Source organism: Musca domestica, unplaced genomic scaffold (assembly GCF_030504385.1).
Source record: "Musca domestica strain aabys unplaced genomic scaffold, Musca_domestica.polishedcontigs.V.1.1 3, whole genome shotgun sequence".
Taxonomy (NCBI): Eukaryota; Metazoa; Arthropoda; class Insecta; order Diptera; family Muscidae; genus Musca; species Musca domestica.
In genome coordinates, this window is record NW_026712299.1 from 2,252,869 (window position 1) to 2,273,274 (window position 20,406).

At 35.3% G+C, this 20,406-nt stretch overlaps 1 protein-coding gene across 2 annotated transcripts in view; it reads left to right on the forward strand.

Annotated features, from left to right (window-relative positions):
* The window catches only part of LOC101894833 (mucin-4-like), a 203,953-nt gene that overhangs the window by 65,214 nt on the left and 118,333 nt on the right, over positions 1 to 20,406 (forward strand). The window contains exon 3 of one of the 2 annotated variants that reach the window (XM_059124549.1): positions 8,030 to 8,128. The exons of the other annotated variant lie outside the window; for it this stretch is intronic. Coding sequence (XP_058980532.1) covers positions 8,030 to 8,128 — 99 coding nt within the window. The remainder of the gene's footprint in view (positions 1 to 8,029; positions 8,129 to 20,406) is intronic. 2 annotated transcript variants of the gene reach the window in all.

A 20,406-nucleotide genomic window follows, 5' to 3' on the forward strand; every position in this document is an offset into this window, starting at 1 on the left:
TAAAAACCTTAATACAAATTGAATAAAATTGCCAAGTTTTATAACTAAATTTTCTTAGCTTGAGAAGATATTACATTTTCTTGGCAATGTCTTTATAAGTAAGTGAATGTTTTTCTTAATTCAAGGAGATAGGAAAAAAACCATAAAATGGACTACGAGGAGGTTTTTTATCAGAAAAAAATTTCAATTATTGAATTCTGAAGTAGAAAATTATTTAAGTACATTGAGAATTTATTGAGGTCCTCTATAAGGTATTTCTGTAATTATGGGGGGCTGATAGCAGGTCTTTAGAAAGTTGATAAATAAAACGCCTGTAATATGTAATCTAGACATGTAGGTCAGATACCAGGTCTATCAATTGAAAAATTGTCAAAGATTTCCGTTTTGCACAAGACCTCTCACAGGTATTCCATCCACAGAACAAACTTTGATTTAAAATAGACCTTTAAAAGGTTTGCCCTTCTTAGACAATGACTTCTAAATCTTCTTCTAAATGACTTTCGATCCATAGAGGTCATGTTAAAGCTCGTCTATCAATGGGAGACCGTTATAATGTCACCAATCAATGGAAGGCCAGTAAAATTCCGATTTTCTCCTAATTTTAAGTACAAGATTCTAATCTAAATTTGGTCGAGTTCTCCAAGATACATCGTATAGGCGTGGAATCGGCTGAAGTGAAATATGGGAGATATATCTTAATTTGTACCCATTGTCACTAATTTCAGTAGGTTTTGTTTCTGGGCCAAACAAATGAACCGATCAGGATCTTATCATATTTTTTGTGCATTTCTTTGCAACATGGCGAAGTTAACGAGATAGACCATAGTTACTTTTGATGATCTTCGTAGGATCACTGTCTGAGTCGATTTATGCATATCAGTCCGTCTGTCCATGTATTCTTGTGAACAAAATGCACGTCACATTTATTATCCGATTGAGATGAAATTTTGCAAACAATACTTGTTTGGCCCAAGGACGAACCCTATTAAAATTGGTGATAATCGGAACAGATTTAGATATAGCTCGCATACATCTTCAACCGATTTCAGGTTAATTGTGCAACAAATGGCCAATATGACCTGAGTTTCGGCACATCCCACAGTGTAGAAGCAACTATTTCAAATTTGGAAAATTGAAAATCTCTTCAGATATAGCTATATCTCCCATGTATATGTTTCATCCGATTTGGTGTTTAGGTCCTCACATTCGTAATACGCATTCGACAACAATGATATTTAATACCAGACGATAGAAGAAGGTCTTTTACGGAATGAAGACATCTGAAAGTTCTGTAATAGACAAAACACTTTTTTCAGATCTTAACAGTTATAGAAAAACTTTGACTTAGTGCCTACAAATAAAGGTTCTTATGAGATATTTTCTTTAAATAATAGATTTTAGTAGGTTTATTTACTATAGAATTATTACTCGAATCATGGGAATAAGGTATTTCCGTTTAAAAAAAAAGTAGAAGAATTTTTACAGGCTTGTAATGACTACAGGAATATAGAATGGAAGTACAATAAAAATTCTGCATATTATGAAAGTAGAGCTAAAAAACATAAGGCACATGTAGCGGCGTTTTGAAAGTTTACTAAAAGTTGAAAGTAACCCTAATGGAGGGGGTAGATTCTAGGTTTATAATGTCTACCGCAATATTGCAGATGAATACCAAAAAAAAAAAAAAAAAAATTAAAACTCAAGCGCGTCACAAAGGGATCTCTCTTTCTTGAATATATAGTTAAAAACTTATTTAAATTGCGATCGTAGCTAGTCATAACAATCTGCAAAAAAAAATTTTGTTCTAGACACATACGAACGAATTCAGCCTGAAAGAAAGTGTATTAAATTTGGTGAAAATCGGTTAAGATATAAGTATTGGCCCCATTTATAGGTATTACCGATTTACATTTCAGTCCCTAGTATCCGTAAAATGTTCTACATAACAAGACATTTGGCACCAGCTATACTGATACAGCTTAGAAATACCTCTGTTAAAATTTTCAGAGATCGGTTCAGATTTGTATATATACGATTTAACGTTTATTGTGCCTAAGTAGTGAAATATCAGGTCAAATAGGATGGATTTTGATGAATTTCGTTAAATTTAGTAGAATTTGATTTGAAGGATGATATATCTCCCATATATTATTTACTTCTGGCTTTAAATTATAATTGCTTTCACATTCAAAAATGATCGTAGTTGGAATTATTTGATTCTCATAAATTCCCCTTAAAAAACGTTGATTTGTTTTGGATAGCTCTACTAAATGTGGAAAGTGATGTAGGATAGCACCTACCTATCAACACCTATCAACATTTTTCTTTAGAGCAGTCATAATTTGGTTTCAAAGGGAGGCATATCCAATTCTGAATCGATTTTCACTAAATTTGACGGGCATGATATCACTTCGAAAAGGATTATATTAAACAACTAAAAAAGCTGTAAGCCGGGCCGAACTTTGAATACCCTCCACCATTTGGTACAAATTTAACAATTTTCAAAAAAATAAAATTCCTTCAAAATTGTGTTAAAATTTTAAAAATACCGAATGTAGCCGTATATTAGGGTCTATACGGCGAAGTGGATATGCATAGGCAACTTTTGTCAGAAGCTATTACAATATTCAAAAGCGAAACTTGAAAAAATATTTTTATAATGTAGCTTAAATCATCAAAATATCGAATAGGGAGGTTATAAAACGTGGACCTGCATAGACAATTTTCTGTCATAGGCTGTAGTATTCATTACGAACTTTAAATACCAAAATTTGAAACAATTCCGGTAAATAATGTCGCTAAAACCATAAAAATACCGAATATCGGGAGGTACCCTGATATGGGGGCTATACGAAGACGTGGACCTACATGGACCATTTTCAATACCAATGCCTGCAGACATAATACACATTTGAGTAAAATTTTATCAACCTACTTCATTTCGTTCGGAAGCTAGAGTGATTACCACAGACGGATAGACGGACAGACGGGCGGACATCAATAAATCGACATAGAATTTTATGCTGATCAAATATATACCCTGAAATCGGATTAAGCGTATATATGGTAGCTATATCGAATACTTAGCTGTTCTCGATAAAACTAGGCAAAGGTATTTCCGAGCAAGACCTTATTCCCATGATTCGAGTAATAATTCTATAGTAAATAAACCTGCTAAAATCTATTATTTAAAGAAAATATCTCATAAGAACCTTTATTTGTAGGCACTAAGTATAAGTTTTTCTATAACTGTTAAGATCTGAAAAAAGTGTTTTGTCTATTACAGAACTTTCAGATGTCTTCATTCCGTAAAAGACCTTCTTCAGAAAGTCTGTAAATGATCTCCAAGCTAAAGAGCACTTGTAAAATTTCAGTATCCATGTATGACCTCTAAACATTTGTCCATCTATAGAGTACCTCCAAAGCTCCTATATACAAAAGTTTGTCTCTGTATAAAATAGTTTTATAGTTTTCTACCTATTTTCTACAGAATACCCGTTATCGTTTTTATTTCTCAAAAGGATTGTAATAGATCATTTGTGTATATATAAAAATACTATAAAATTATTATTATATAAATTTTGACTACCAAGGTAATTTTACCTAGAATTTGTAAAAAAAATATGTCTCAAAGACCCACACAAGAACACCATCCACAAAAGTCTTGTAGAACAAATGTTTTTTTATACCTACACTACGTGGTGGTAAGGGTATTATGTCTTTGTGCATTTGTTTGTAACATGGAGAAGGAAGCAAGATAGACCCATAGTTACTTTTGAGAATCTCAGTCCGTCTGTCCGTCCGTCCGTCTGTCCATGTATTCTTGTGAACGAAATGCAGGTTGCACTTATGATCCGATTGAGATGAAATTTTCCAAACAACATTTGTTTGGCCCAAGGACGAACCCTATTGAAATTGGAGATAATCTGTAAAAATTTAGATATAGCTCCCATTTATATCTTCGTCCGATTTGCCTTTTTTTGTGCACCAAACGTGTAATATCAGCCCGAATAGTTTGCAATTACATACAACCATATTAGGCTTGAAAATAAGTATACCAAATTTGATCGAAATCGGTTCAGATATAGCTATAGCTCCCATATATATTGTTCATCTGATTTGTTATTTTAGTCCTCCGCAGCCGTAATATGCACTCTGTAACAACAGTATTTGGGGAAATATATCAAATAGAGCCCAGAAATACATGTGCCAAATTTTATCGAGATCGTTTCAGATTTGGATATAGCTCCCATACATAACTTCGTCCGATTTACCTTATATTGTGCACCAAACGTCTAATATTTGCCCGAATGGGGTGGCACTTAGGACTGAATTTAGTCTAGAAGCTAGTATGTCAAATTTGCTGAAGATCCGTTCAGATATAGCTATAGCTCCCATACATTCTGTTCATCCGATTTGTTATATTTGTTTCCCACAACCGTATTATGCACTCCGTAACAACGATATTCAGGGAAATATATCAAATACAGCTCTGAAATATCTTTGCCAAATTTTATCGAGATCGGTTCCGATTTGGATATAGCTCCCGTATATATCTTTATCCGATTTCAAATTAATTCTGCACCAAATGGACAATACAAGTCCGAATTGAAAAGATACAAATGCTTCGGCATATTTAGTCCTTTGAACTTTAAATTATAATTATAATCAAAGCGTGTATGATTGAATTCTCCCATTACAACTTTTAATTGTTATGTGGAACACTACTAAATTAGCATAGTGGTGTAGAGTATCATAGAGTCGGCCTCGCCCGACTTTAAGACATTCTTTACTGTTTTTTTTTTTTCTTCAAAAGGGTTGTAATATATAATTTGGGGTATTTAATCTATAAAGAACCTGTAAAATATCATATATAACTTTAACAAAAATATGTAAAAAAAAAAAAATTATAAAGAAGTCCAAAACAAGAACACCTAACTACATAAGTCTTGTAGAACACATTTTAATTTTCTTTGAATCGTGCATTCACGAAGCCCACATCTATTTATGATGGGACACACGAAATGTCCATTTTATCCGCATTTGTATTTCACATTTAATACACTCCATTTTGATGGCTAGACTGGTCATCAAAAATTATGTTTTGCAGTTGTCAGAGGCACGTCCATAACCTAAGCCTTTAATAACATTTGTAAAATACAAACTAAAACAAATTATGAACACTTGTAAAATGTTTGTGTGTGTTTCTGGAATACGGATGTAACATTTTGTAACATCCAAGCGACTATGTATCTGTGTGAGTTTATTATGTGTGGTGATAAAGACGAGTATATAAATGCCAAAGGAAGGATAAGAGTTGGGTTGACAAGCATATGGTTTTTTTAGGGAATAGAAAGTTTAAAAGACATTCTGTGTAACAAATTAGTCATGTCAAACATTTAGTCGGAAATATGAGAAATGAAAATTAGGAATGATATTTTGTAGATTTTCGTGGAATAAAAGTCATTGTTGTTAGGTCAAAAGGGTTTTGCCAGAAAGGGGTTAAAAATGTCTCCTGATGCAAAAAAGTTTAATTTTTTAGAAATAAAAAATTTGGCTCCAAAAGTGTGGGAAATATAAGTTCTGGTGACTTTCCGAAAAAGTGATTAAAATCTGACCTGAAGGCGGTCTTTTATAGACCACCTAAAGACGGTCTTTAGAGACCACGTGTTGGCAGTTTTTAGAGATAGAAATAAAATAATTTCTCCAAAAGTGTGGGAAATATAAGTTCTGATGACTTCCCGAAAAAGTGAACAAAATCGGAAGTTCAGAAAATAATTGTTCACAAAAAAGTCGTTCGTGTTCCACCTCAATCTCTCAAAATAATCATAATTCTAACTCTTCTCTTTAAATTCGCAATAAATTCCGATTTTTCTACAGAATTGTTTCGAAGTGACCCACTCGAATGTAAACAACATTACGAACAAATCCAAAATGAGATTTCTGTCATTCTCAACAAAGTGCTCGTCACTTTTAGTTAGTTTTCCTTTTCTTCTTTTCGTTTTGTTGCTATTCTTTCGCCTCCCGATAAAGCGGAGAAACAAAGTTAGTTAGTTGTCTGTTTTTATTTAAATTTAAATAGTTTACACAACAACTGGCATTCCTAGAAATGCAGAAGAGAAAGAAGAAGAGGTGTTTTCCCCCTTTTTCTTGTCCTTTGTTTTGCAGTGAAATTTGGTGAAATTTTCCTTAACACTTCGTAACTAGGTTGTAGTTACAATTTATGGGAAGGCTTAAGTGTGAGTTCCTGTATTGCCATTTATTCATGCCAAGGATAAACAAAGTGTAGACTAAACGTAAGCATGTAAATCTAGAGAAATGGGTAGTGTGCTTAACCCTCATATAGTTGGGAGAGTATTTTGAACTTCACATCGGTGGAGACAACCTGAGGTGGTCTCTATAGACCACCTGAAGCCGGCAGAATACTTCATTTCGGTGGAGACCACCTAAGGCGGCCCCAATAGACCACCAAAAGGCGTTCTTTATATACGACCTAAAGGCGGTCTTTATATACCACCTGAAGGTGGTCTCTATATAGACCAGCTGAAGGTGGTCTCTCTATAGACCAGCTGAAGGTGGTCTCTCTATAGACCAGCTGAAGGTGGTCTCTCTATAGACCAGCTGAAGGTGGTCTCTCTATAGACCAGCTGAAGGTGGTCTCTCTATAGACCAGCTGAAGGTGGTCTCTCTATAGACCAGCTGAAGGTGGTCTCTCTATAGACCAGCTGAAGGTGGTCTCTCTATAGACCAGCTGAAGGTGGTCTCTCTATAGACCAGCTGAAGGTGGTCTCTCTATAGACCAGCTGAAGGTGGTCTCTCTATAGACCAGCTGAAGGTGGTCTCTCTATAGACCAGCTGAAGGTGGTCTCTCTATAGACCAGCTGAAGGTGGTCTCTCTATAGACCAGCTCAGCTGAAGGTGGTCTCTCTATAGACCAGCTGAAGGTGGTCTCTCTATAGACCAGCTGAAGGTGGTCTCTCTATAGACCAGCTGAAGGTGGTCTCTCTATAGACCAGCTGAAGGTGGTCTCTCTATAGACCAGCTGAAGGTGGTCTCTCTATAGACCAGCTGAAGGTGGTCTCTATATAGACCAGCTGAAGGTGGTCTCTCTATAGACCAGCTGAAGGTGGTCTCTCTATAGACCAGCTGAAGGTGGTCTCTCTATAGACCAGCTGAAGGTGGTCTCTCTATAGACCAGCTGAAGGTGGTCTCTATAAAGACCACCGGTAGACGGTCTCTACAGACCAGCTGGAGGTGGTCTCTTTATAGACCACCGGTAGACGGTCTCTACAGACCACCTGAAGGCGGTCTCTATATAGACCACCTGAAGGCGGTCTCTATACAGAGCACCTGAAGGCGGTCTCTTTTAAGACCACCGAAAGGCGGTCTCTATAGACCACCGAAAGGCGGACTCTATAGACCACCGGAAGGCGGTCTCTATAGACCATCGGAGGGTGGTCTCCATAGACCGGCGGTGGTGGTCTCCATAAAGGCGGTCTCTATAGATCACCTGAAGGTCTCTAAATACCAACCACTTGAAGGCGGTCTTAGAGGCCACCTTGAAGGCGGTCTCTATAGACCGACCACCGGAAGACTGTTTATTGCAGACCACCTGAAGGTGGTCTCTATAGGTCTCTATATATCTCTTTATAGACGCCTTGAACAAAATTCCGTTTCCGTAATGAGGTTATTTATGATCTCCTTCGTGGATCCTATGTAATTCCATGGGTTAAAGTCCGCAGACGTGACCTTCATTACGGAAACTTAATTTGGAATTTTAAATGAAAGTAATTTTAATGGTTGCATCCCAGGTTCCTAGAGCTGAACACCATTCCATCCATTAGCGATTTCTTCATTTCATCTAAGCACGTCTGTTTGATTTTATTTATTTCCACTTGGCTTCTTTAATTTAATTTCGACTTCATTTCCTTTCTTTATATACTACTTTTCTCCCTCTCTATCTCTCTATTTATCTGTCTCTTTCTATCTGTAGATAATTTGAATATTTTATTTTGTTTTCAACATTTAGATCTGCAAACCCTTTTGGACTCCCACCTCTTGGTTTGCTTATAATCGATGGGTACTTCGTTCTAACTCTCAAAATTGTTCTTCTTCGTCGAGCAGTAACGTAAGTGGTTTCTGCTTGCCATTGCAGCTTTTTCGCCTCAACCAAATCCGCCACCAGCTTTGCCACAAAACGTTTGTCTTTGTGGCATGCTTAAGTTTTCCAGCAAAAAAGAAAGCAAAGCAACAAAAAATGCACCCAGCTCAAATTAAGTCACAAAATTTTTTTAGCAGCTCAAATTTAAAGCAAATTTTACGCAATTTTTTGTAGAGTTAGAAAATTCAATTTCTAATTTCCTTTTTTCAGAGGCTATTGAAAGAGAGAAGTTTTCTCGTAAAATTAGGAAAAAGGTTGTGGATTTTCGGCAAAATAAAATTAAAGTTTTGCATTTAATAACATTTTAATTTCCAACAATCGGGCTTTGCATGACTAAAATATATAAGTTTCATAGAAATATAACGAGATCATAACTTCGGATTCACCACACAAATTATGTGAGATTTATGAGTTTTGAAAATTCCTACAATTTATGCGAAAGAATCCGAGAAGTTTGTCAAACATACTAAAATGCTCAAAAAAAATTAAAATAAAACAAGTAAAAAAGCAGTAAGTTCGACCGGCCCGAACTTTGAATACTCTCCACCATTTGGAACGAATTAGAAAATTTTCAAAAAAAATAAAATATAAAATCATCAATATGGGGGGATATACGATATTGTGGACATATAAAGACAAATCTATGTCTGCGTGTAAAGTACTCACAGGGAACTCCTTGTGTGGATTTTCAAAATAACGAATATCGCGGGATATCGTTATATGGGAGCTATACGTTATCGTTAACCTATATAAAGTGCTCACAAAGAACCCCTTGTGTACAAAAAACCATTCCGTTGAAAAATATGGCTAAAAACATCAAAATACCGAATATCGTGGGTACCGTTATGTGAGGGCTTTACGATATCGTGTACCTATATAGATAATTCTCTGCCGAGGTATAAAGTACCCACAAGGAACTCCTTGTGTGGATTTTCAGATAATTCCGATGAAAAATGTGGCTAAAATCATAAAAATACCGAATATCGGGGGGTACCGTTATATGGGGGATATACGATATCGTGGACCTGTATAGACAATTCTCTCTCTGGGGGTGAAGTACTCACAAGGAACTACTTGTGGGGATTTTAAGACAATTCCATTGAAAAGTGTGGCTAACATCATCAAAATACCGAATATCGGGGAGTTTAGTTATATGGGGGATATACGATATCGTGGACATATATAGACAATTCTTTTTGAGGGAGTAAAATGCCCACATGGGACTCCTTTTGTGGAATTTCAGACAATTCCACTGAAAAATGTGGATAAAATCATCAAAATACCAAATATCGGGGGGTACCGTTATATGGGCGCTATACGATATGGTGGACCGATATAGCCCATCTTCGAACTTGACCTGCCTGCAGACAAAAGAGAGATCTGTGCAAAATTTTAGCTTCCTATCTTAATTCGTTTAGACTGTAGCGTGATTACAACAGACGGACAGACGGACAGACGGACAGACGGACAGACGGACGGACAGACAGATGGACAGACGGACGGACAGATGGACAGACGGACGGACAGGGCTAAATCGTCTTAGAATTTTATGCTGATCAAGAATATATATACTTTGTTGGGTCTAAAATGATTATTTCGATGAGTTACAAACGGAATGACGAACTTAATATACCCTCCATACTTTTTTTGGTGGAGGGTATAATAAAACAAAAAATGTACCAAGTCAGAGACATCATCGGCATATTGGGCTAATTCTGATTTTGCAAAAAATTGACAAATTTGGCAAATTTTCAAAAAAAAAAACCAGTGAGGAAAGCTCAAAAGTCGGGCGGGGCCGACTATATGATACCCTACACCACTATGCATATTTAGTAGAGCTCTCGTAAAAAGGTTTATACAGGGCATTTCAGAGCTCTATGAGATATTTGGTACAAAATCAAAATCTATCTAATTCTATCGTGCATTTTACGAACTATAGCTATCTCTGAACCGGGTTTCTCCAAATTTGACGTATTAGCTTCTAGACTGAATTCAGTCTTATGTACGAAAATTCATGCCATTGGGCTGATATTGGCCATTTGATGCACAATTAACACGAAATCGGATGAAGATATATACGGGAGCTATAGCTATATCTGAACCGATTTTTACTAAAATAAGCTGATTTCGGTCGGATTTGCCAAAATTGATGCTATTACGGCCATTTGGTGGTCAATCACCCGAAATCGGATGAAGATATATATGGGAGCTATATCCAAATCTGAACCGATTTCGGTAAAATTTAAAACTGCTATTCCTGTGCTCCATCTAATACCTGGTACCAAATATCACGGTTGTGGAGTGAATATTACGAATGTAAGGACTAAAACACTAAATCGGATGAAACATATATATGGTTGCTATATCTATATCTGAACCGATTTTCACTAAATTTGATATACTTGCTTCTAGGCTGAATTTGGTCCGATGTACTAAAATTCAGTCCATTTGGACTTATATCGGCCATTTGGTGCACAATTAACCCGAAATAGGATGAAGATATATATGGGAGCTATATCCAAATCTGAACCGATTTCGATAAAATTACAAACAGCTATTTCTGGGCTGTATCTTTTATCTGGTACCAAATATCATTCTTGTGGAGTGCATATTACGAAAGTGAGAGGCTTAAACACCAAATCGGATAAAACATATATATGGGAGCAATAGCTGTTTCTGAACCGATTTTTTCCAAATTTGTTGTATCTGCTTTAAGGCTAATCTCGGTCACATGTGCCAAAATTCGGGCCATTTGGGCTGATATTGGCCATTTGGTGGCCAATTAACCCGAAATCGGATGAAGGTATATATGGAAGCTATATCTAAATCTTAACCGATTTCGATAAAATTTAAAACAGCTATTTCTGTGCTCCATCTAATACCAGGTACCAAATATCACGGTTGTGGAGTGCATAGTAGGAATGTGAGGGACTTAAAGATCAAATCGGATGAAAGATGTATATGGGAGCTATAGCTATATCTGAACCGATTTCTCCAAATTTGATATACTTGCTTCTAGGCCGAACTCGGTTGGTTGTGCCAAAATTCAGGTAATTTAGACTGACATTTGGTGCACATTTAACCCTAAATCGTATGAAGATATATATGGGAGCTATATCTAAATTTGATCCGATTCTCACCAATTTCAATAGGGTTCGTCCTTGGGCCAAAAAAATGTTGTTTGGAAAATTTCATCTCAATCGGATAATAAATGCGACCTGCATTTTGTTCACAAGAATACATGGACAGACGGACGGACGGACAGACGGACTGACATGCATAAATCGACTCAGAAAGTGATTCTATGAAGGTTCTCAAAAGTAAGTATGGGTCTATCTCGTTTCCTTCTCCATGTTACAAACAAATGCACAAAGACATAATACCCTTACCACTATGTGATGTAGGGTATAAAAAAAAATAAATAAATAAATAAATAATAATAATAAATCCGTGAAATTAAGGCCTATATGACGACGTGGAACTGCATAGACAACTTTTGTCAAAAGCCATTGCAAAATTCAAATGGAAAACTTGAAAAAAAAATCGGTGAAAAATGTAGCTAAAATCATCAAAATACCGAATATAGGGAGGTACCATTATAGGGGGGGCTATACGAAGACGTAGACCTGCACAGACAATTTTCTGTCTTAGGCTGTTGTATCCATTAAGAACTTCAATAACCAAATATGAAAGAATTCCGGTAAATAATTTTTCTAAAATAATCAAAATTTGGAATATCGGGAGGTACCATTATATGGGGGCTAAACGAAGACGTGGACCTGCACAGACAATTTTCTGTCATAGACTGTAGTATGCATTACCGACTCCAAATACCAAATTTGAAACAACTCCGGTAAATAATTTTTCTAAAGTAACCAAAATTTCGAATATCGGGAGGTACCATTTTATGGGGCTATACCAAAACTTTGACCTACATGGACCATTTTCAACACCAAAAATCCTAAAGACATAATATACATTTCCGTAAAATTTTATCAACCTATTTCATTTCATTCGGAAGCTAGAGTGATTTCCACAGATGGACCGACGGATAGACGCAGAGACGGACAGACATTGCTAAATCGACATTGAATTTTATGCTGATAAGAGGTGTTTCAAACGGAATCACAAACTTAACATACCCTCCATACTATGGTGGAGGGTATAAAAAAATTGGACCAAGTCAGTGACATCATCAACATTTTGGCCGATTCATAATTTTTCAACATGTCGACAAATTGCGGAATGTGTACTCCATATTGAATCCTGATAAAACAATATAAGGACGTTTTAAATTTGGATACATACAGTTACACCATTTTCCCCTCATATAAGTTACACCATTTTATATTCATTTGATATTCTCAAAATTTTAACCGTTTGCTGTGGAGGACTTCTTAGTCAATTTCACACAGCAAAAAGGACTGCAAGTGAAAAAAATATCACACTTTCTGAAAGTTTTAATTTTTTATGCCCTCAGCCATATGGCTACAGAGGGTGTACAGGTTGAGATGAAAAAACTCCAACCAATTTCAGACTGCTGTCATTTCTAAGCCACTCGTCTGACAGCTGTTAAAATTATTCCTGTGACAGCTCATTATATTGTTTACAAATTTACAAAAGCATTTTGGTGGGAATTTTCCAGAAAAAATGTTCTTCGTGATGGAATTCATTTATATTTGGCTGGAAAACAACATGTGGCTAGCGTTAGAGCACTCCAGCATTTAAATGTGAATAAATCTTTTGTGTCTCGTTCCATCTCTCGTTACCGTGATACTGGTAGCGTAGTTCGATGTCAGGGAAATGGACGGAAGAAAACAGCAACATCAGCGGAAATGGTTCGAAAAGTAAAGAAGCGACTTGATCGAAACCCGCGTCGCAGTGGTCGAAAAATGACTCGTGAGCTGAACATATCGCAATATTCCATTCGGCAAATATTAAAAAGAGAGCTAGGGGTAAAGCCATTGGAATTCCAAATTTGACCTCAAACCTTGGACATTCCAACAGGACTCAGCACCATCGCATTCAGAACGCGCCACCCAAGAATGGTTACAAAATGAGGTTCCTCGCTTCAATTCCAGCGCACAATGGCCACCAAAATCTCCGGATACCAATCCGTTGGACTATTTTGTCTGGAATATTTTGGAAAGCAAGGTTGGTACTAAAAAATACCAAACTGTAACTGTACAGAAAGTTAGAGGATAATCTGATTTTGCTCCAACTTTGCAAAACCTAATATTTGTATCAGTGCTAGGCCAGGTGCGAAAATGAGCACTCCATCAAGTACCTCCCCCACAAAGGGTCAAAATTTTAAATAATTATAACTCTTAAGAATGTGATGTAAGATTCCGATTGTCTTCAAATTACACACATCAGAATATGAGTAAATAGAGTACAACGGGTCAAAATTTTTAGTAACCAAAACGATCTTAAAATCCGAAATAAGCATCCGGTGCTCTTCAAATTTAACACAAGATATTTTGTGAAGATGGGATACATCGGTTCACTCATTCTGGTACCTCATCCACAGAGGGTCAAAATTTTGAATATCCATAAAGGTCATAAAATGCGAAATTAACATCCAATTATATATGGTATAGATCGGACCATGTATTCAGATATCTCCCCCACCGAGAGTTAACAATTTTGAAAAGCGAAACGCTCAAAGTATGCGAAAAAAGCTCTCTTTGCATTTCACACATACAAATATGTTTGAAAACGCAAAATCTGTTATGAAGATGATATAAAACTGGGGTTCGCAGTTTTTCTGGTATCTAACCCACAAAGAGTCACAATTTTCAATATTTTTATCTATCATAACTTGTGAAACAAGTCAGTGGTCCTTTACAACTAAATATTTCTTTCAACCAGAATCCTGGGCTGAATATGATTTCGCATACAATTGGATATAAATGTTTGAAATTGGACATAAAATATGAAAATTTAATACTTCGGTAGACTATATCTGGTACCTCACGCACATGATCACATATTTCGTACAAAGTGAAGAAAGTAACCAATATAGTCCAAACCTGCCTCGCCGCAATATTTATATCACATTTTTTTAGGACCGATACGAAATTATGGGCCCATTTCTTTGGAACCTACTCCCTAGAGGGTAGTATGCTCTTTGTGGGGGAGGTACAGGAAGGAGTAAGTGAATATTGTCAATATAATTGTAAATTTCTGAACATAACGTACGTTTAAATATTAAGATGTGCCAAATTTTCCAAACTTGTTGAAGTTTTGTACGGAGCAGGATCAGTTGTGTGATGTATTCAAAGTTTACACTTTCTCTAATATAAGCACATTTTTCTTCTTCTAAGTTTAATGACAATCGGAGATGAGAAATTTACCCAAGGGAACAATTTTATAGAACATTTTCATGTCGGAAAATCTTTACTTGTGGTACTTATCTTCCGGTTCAAGAAATGAAGGACGAATGGGAATTAGAAATAATCGAGTTAGAAGAACAAAAAAAATCTAAGAAAAATCCAGTCGGTTTTATTGAAGATATGTTCTTTAACATGTAACAGGGAAAAAGGCAGATAAGTTTGGCCTAGTTGATTTAATACCCTCCACCTCCACAATTTGCAAGGAACTGGAAAATGTTCAAAAAATATCCGTCAAAAAATGCCGTTTAAATAAAAGTCGTTATATTGGATCTATAAGAAGACGGTTGTTTGCATGTTTAATATTTTGCTCAAGACTGTAGTAATGATTCCGAACTTGAAATAAAAAAATTTAAATAATTCCGGTGAATTATGTCGATAATATCATCAAAATACCGAATATCAGTAGGTATATTCGGGGGCTATACCTGCCTACTCGCAAAATATACATATGTGAAAAATTCTAGCCTTCTGTCTCAATTCGTTCGTCAGATTGTTCGTTCGTGATTACAATAGGCAGACTTAGAATTTTTTGCTGACCCCTAATATATATACACACGTTGGTCTATCAAGAGTATTTCGGGGAATTACAAACGGTTTGACAAAGTCAACACACCCTGCATGGAATGGTGGAGGGTATCAAAATATTCAAAGAGATATAAATAATTCATCACGCTATAACTCGGAAGTTTGGTCCGAATAGTATGTTTTCTCTTTGAAAGTTCACACTAGATCTGATATTAAATACCCGATGTATCTACCGTAAAATTGGTACTGAAAATTTTGCTTATGAACATCGATATCAAAACTAGTACATTTGAAAAAATATTATTCTTCATTCAATTAAAAAAAAAATACAACGTCTTAAGGACAGCAAATTTTTGCAGTGATGGCTATTTGTAATCAAAAATATTTATTTATTTTATATAAAAAGTCTTTATAAGTTTTATACAATATTTGGCTTACCAAGTACCAAAAGTTTTGGAATTGTTAGCAAAAACAAAAAAAAAAACTATTCTCCAAGTCTGAATACTGTCCGACCACACCGTCTGGATCAACATAACACAAACATCATTTGCAGAAATACACAACCGACTGTAAAAGATGAAAAAAAAAAAACAAAAAAAAGAAAATAAAATAAAATAGAAAAAGAGCAAATAAAGGAGAATATGAAAAGCCCTTCTTTTGATTGTTGAAGCGTTGAATGATGTTTAATTAACATCATTTTGTTGAATGTGTTCTGAAGGGTGGTTTTGCGTCTTTCATATTCATGTTGTTGTTGTTTCTGCGGAGTACCATGTTGTATTTTTTCATGGCTTCCGTTTTCCCCGACATATATCTGGAGCTTGCAGTTTGGTATTTTTTCCTTTCCTTCTCGGTTTCCTTTTTTTCTCAAAATGCAAAAAATAATAATTACGTTAAATCTTAGTGGAAGTAAAGACTTAGTTTTCGGAGAAAAAGCATTTTCTGCAGTAATTTCAATTTTCGAAATGAATGCATTTTAATGGAGTAGTTGGATGGAAATTGAAAAAAAAAAAAACAGCAATTTGGAGAATTTTAACAATATGAATGGAAGTTTATTTGCTGTAATTAAGTTGAGATTTTCTTTCCATTTGAATAACTTCCAGAAAAGCGATTTATTTTAAGAATTCATGAGTGATTTTCAAAATAATATTTCTGAAGGCTAATTATGGCGATGTCATCGAAATTAGTAAACTGGACATAAGTGGGTATTTTGGGGCACAATTTTTTGTACCCTACGCCACATAATGGTAAGGGTATTATGTCCTTGTGCTTATGCACATAGTTACTTTTGAGAATCTTCATAGAATCACTTTCTGAGTCGATTTATGCATGTCAATCCGTCGTCTGCCCGTCCGTCTGTCCATGTATTCTCGTGAACAAAATGTAGGTCTCATTTATTATCCGATTGAGATGAAATTTGAAATTTGTGATAATCGGATCGGATTTATATATAGCTCCTATATATCTTCAACCGATTTCGGGTTACTTATGCACCAAATGGCAAATATCAATACAAATGACCACAATTTTGGCACATCTGACCGAATTCAGTCTTGAAGAAAGAACATCAAATTTGGGATCTATAGCTCCCATATACACTGGTGGCCAAAACTAAAGCAACTTAAATCGCAAAGACAATAAATGTCCTGTAACTTTTACAAAAATAAACAAATCGTAATTATTTTTCCAGTTTTAAATAGGGGGTTTAATTCACTTTTAAGAAACTAAAAATAAAAATACAAAAATAATTTTGAACGAAAAATAATATGTGGAAAACTAAAATGACCCAATTTTTGCTTGGTCAAAACTAAAGCAACTTTTGATTTTTTATTTTAAAATAATTAAATTTTGGTCGATAGCATAACCATTATTTTTGATAGCAGCTGCACACCTACGAGGCATTGAATCTATAACACGCTCAATTTGATCCTTGGGTGTGCCTTCCCCGAATTCTTTAGAAAATGTTGTGCTTATTTATTTCCGAATCTCTCTTGATCTTCCTATCTACGATACTCCAAAGGTTTTCTAAGGAGTTCAGGTCAGTTGATTGTGCCGGCCATAACAAAAAATGAATTTTTGACTCCCGCAACCAATATTTGACAAGTTTAGGATCCTTGTCATGCTGAAACACCCAAATCAGCCGAATATTTTACTCAGCGTAAGGGAACAACGTGATGTCTTTGTAAACAAACCGATCCACAACTTCCTTTATTTTATGGATAGGCCCAAGTCCATAGAAAGAAAAACAGCGCCACGCCATTTTTGACCCTCCCTCATGCTTCACTGTACCTTTCCAACACTGCGACTTGAGTCCTTCATTTTTTGGCCTTCTCACCGTAAAATTTTTCACGTCTGAGCCTTTAATATTAAATGTAGACTCATCCCAGAAATAATGTTTTTTCCATTGAACTTGATTCCACTTAATATTATCGTTTCCGAAAGCCTTTTTGATTTTTTCAGATATAAATGGTTTTTTGATGTCTTACGGGCATGCAGACCAGCTGCCACTACTCGTCTACGCACTGATCTCGAGCTTATATCCAATGATTGCTCTCTCACCAATCCAGTTGAACTCTTAAATAGTTGTTTTTTATTTCTCTCACAATTTGTGGATCAGTACGGGCTGAAGTTTTTCACGGCCTTCATCCGTTATAGACTGTTACTACTGATCCAGTTTCAAAAAACTGACTTACTATACAGAAATAAATATGAAATCACATAAATATTTATGAATTATTTCTCGGAAATCATTTTCTATGATATGTTGTTTTGATAGTCACTGATAATTTGCTGTTTTATTCAGGTACTGTATTTGCTTTTAGCCATTTTTAAACTTTTTTTGGGAAGTACTTAAAAAACGAAAAGAAAAACACATACTGTTGTAAAAAACTTCTCAAAAAGGATTTATGACAAGCGAAATTGTCGAAGGAAGCAAAAAGCGATAAATATCACAGTAAAAACAACTGAAATTGCAGCGGTTATATGAATGTACAACAGAGTTGCTTTTGTTTTGTCCAAGCCAAAATCGAGTTAATTGACTTTACCAAACATTATTTTTTATAAAAAAATGAATTTTGGTTTTATGTTTTAGGTTTTTAAAAAGTGAATAAAGTACCTAATTTAAAACAAGAAAAACTTTCTCATTTTCTTAATTTTTGAAAAAGTTACAGGGCATTCATTCTCCTTGTAATTTCAGTTGCTTTAGTTTTGGCCACCAGTGTATATGTTTCATACGATTTGGTGTTTAAATCACTCAAATACCTAAAATGCATTCGGCAACAATGATATTTGGCATCAGGTGTCTTATAGAGCTCGGAAATACCTTTGCCAAATTTTATCGATTCAGATGTGGATATAGCTCCCATACATATCTTTAATCCAATTTCAGATTTATTGTGCAAATAATGGCTAGTATTAGCCCAATTGAACCGAATTTTGAATCTTCCGACAGATTTCGATCTAAAATCAAGTATTTTAAATTTTGGTTATGTATGTATGTATGTTTCATCCAATTTAGTGTTAAAATCCCTCACATGCGTAATATGCACTCCAGAACAATGATATTTGATAGCGGGCACCAAATACAGCTCGAAAATACCTCTGGAAATGTCATCGAGAATGGTTCAGATTTTTATATAGCTTTGATATATGTAATATCAGCCCAAAATTTAATAGATTTTTACACCCTCCACCTTGGAAAGGAGGGTATATTAACTTTGTCATTCCGTTTGTAACATCCTTAAATATTCGTCTTAGACCCCATAAAGTATATATATTCATAATCAGCATATATTCTGTCTGTACGTCTGTCTGTTGAATTCACGATACAGCCCACATTATTTGACGTAGAACGCCAAAATTTAGCAGAGCAATTTGTGTTGTGTCTAGGATGGTTGGTATTGAAAATGAGATATATCGGTCCACGTTTTGGTATAGTCCCCATATAACGGTACCTCCCGATATTCGGTATTTTGATTATTTTTGCAACATTTTTTCACGGATTTGTCTGAAAATTGGTATTTGTTGGTCATAATGGGTTCCCGCTTCGGCGGCGAAACATTTGCATGCATGGGTCCATGATTTGATATAGCCCCCATATAACGGTACCTCCCGATATTCGGTATTTTGATGGTTTTTGCCACATTATTCACTGATTTGTCTAAAAATTGGTATTTGTGGGTCATAATGGGTCCTAGTTCGTGTGGCGAAACATTGTAATTACAGGTCCACGTTTTGGTGAAGCCCCCATATAACGGTACCTCCCTATATTCGGCATTTTAATGGTTTTTGCCACATTTCTTCTAATGTTTCTTTTACCCTAAGGTGGAGGGTATTAAAAGTTTGGCCCGGCCGAACTTAATGTTTTTTTACATGTTTCATATTCAACCGAATTTTACAATTTGCTGAAACTCGGTCCGGTATGTCGATTGCTGAAATAAATATTTTTTAATATATTACTTATCGAAGTCATATCATGCCCTACAGGAATGTTATTTGGTTCATAGTTGGTATGATCTACTTTACATAAATTCCCAACATAAACTTTTTTTACCGGATCTCTACTAAATACTCATGGTGGTTTAGGGTATCATGTAGACTTTTGATCTTTCCTTACTCTTGATTTTTTTTTTTTTTTTTTTGTTTTTTTTTTTTTTTGGTAAAGCACATTATTATCAAAGCAGTGGTATTAGAGCCTCTATGTCTATATGAGATGAAAGTTCACGTCGCAAAGGAGAAAATTCTTACCTCCTCACTTTTGGAAATTTTTGGATTAAAATTCCTCGAAATTCTTCCATTTTAGCTATATAGTGTCTGTGATACAATTGCAGATAAAAACAAAAGAAATATTTTGGTCAACAATTTTAACTCTCAAGCGAGTCAGCAAAGGAGTTTTTTTGGTCATATTTTTAAAATATGGATTAAAACTCCCTTTAAACAGGTCGGTATTTTACAAAATTATTTGTCACAAAATTCATAGAAGGCATCAAAAGTGTAAATTTTACCGAAACACTTGGAATCAATAAATAATAAAAACCATGAAAATAGTATCAGTCGGTTTTGCGGACAATTGTATACCCCCAACCTTGAGTTATGATTGTTCAAACTTTTGACCCTTTATGGGGGAGGTTCCGAAGCAGTTGGCCAATATTGACAAATTCGTATCTGACCTAAAACTGACATAAATATTAAAAGTGCCAGGTTTGGACCGTATCGACTACTTCCACTAATTTATATGAGATATGTGCAAGTTTTTCGGTAAGTGGACAATTCAAAGAAATCGAACATTTGCATCCCCTTTTATGCGAAATCATAAATTTCGATAAATCA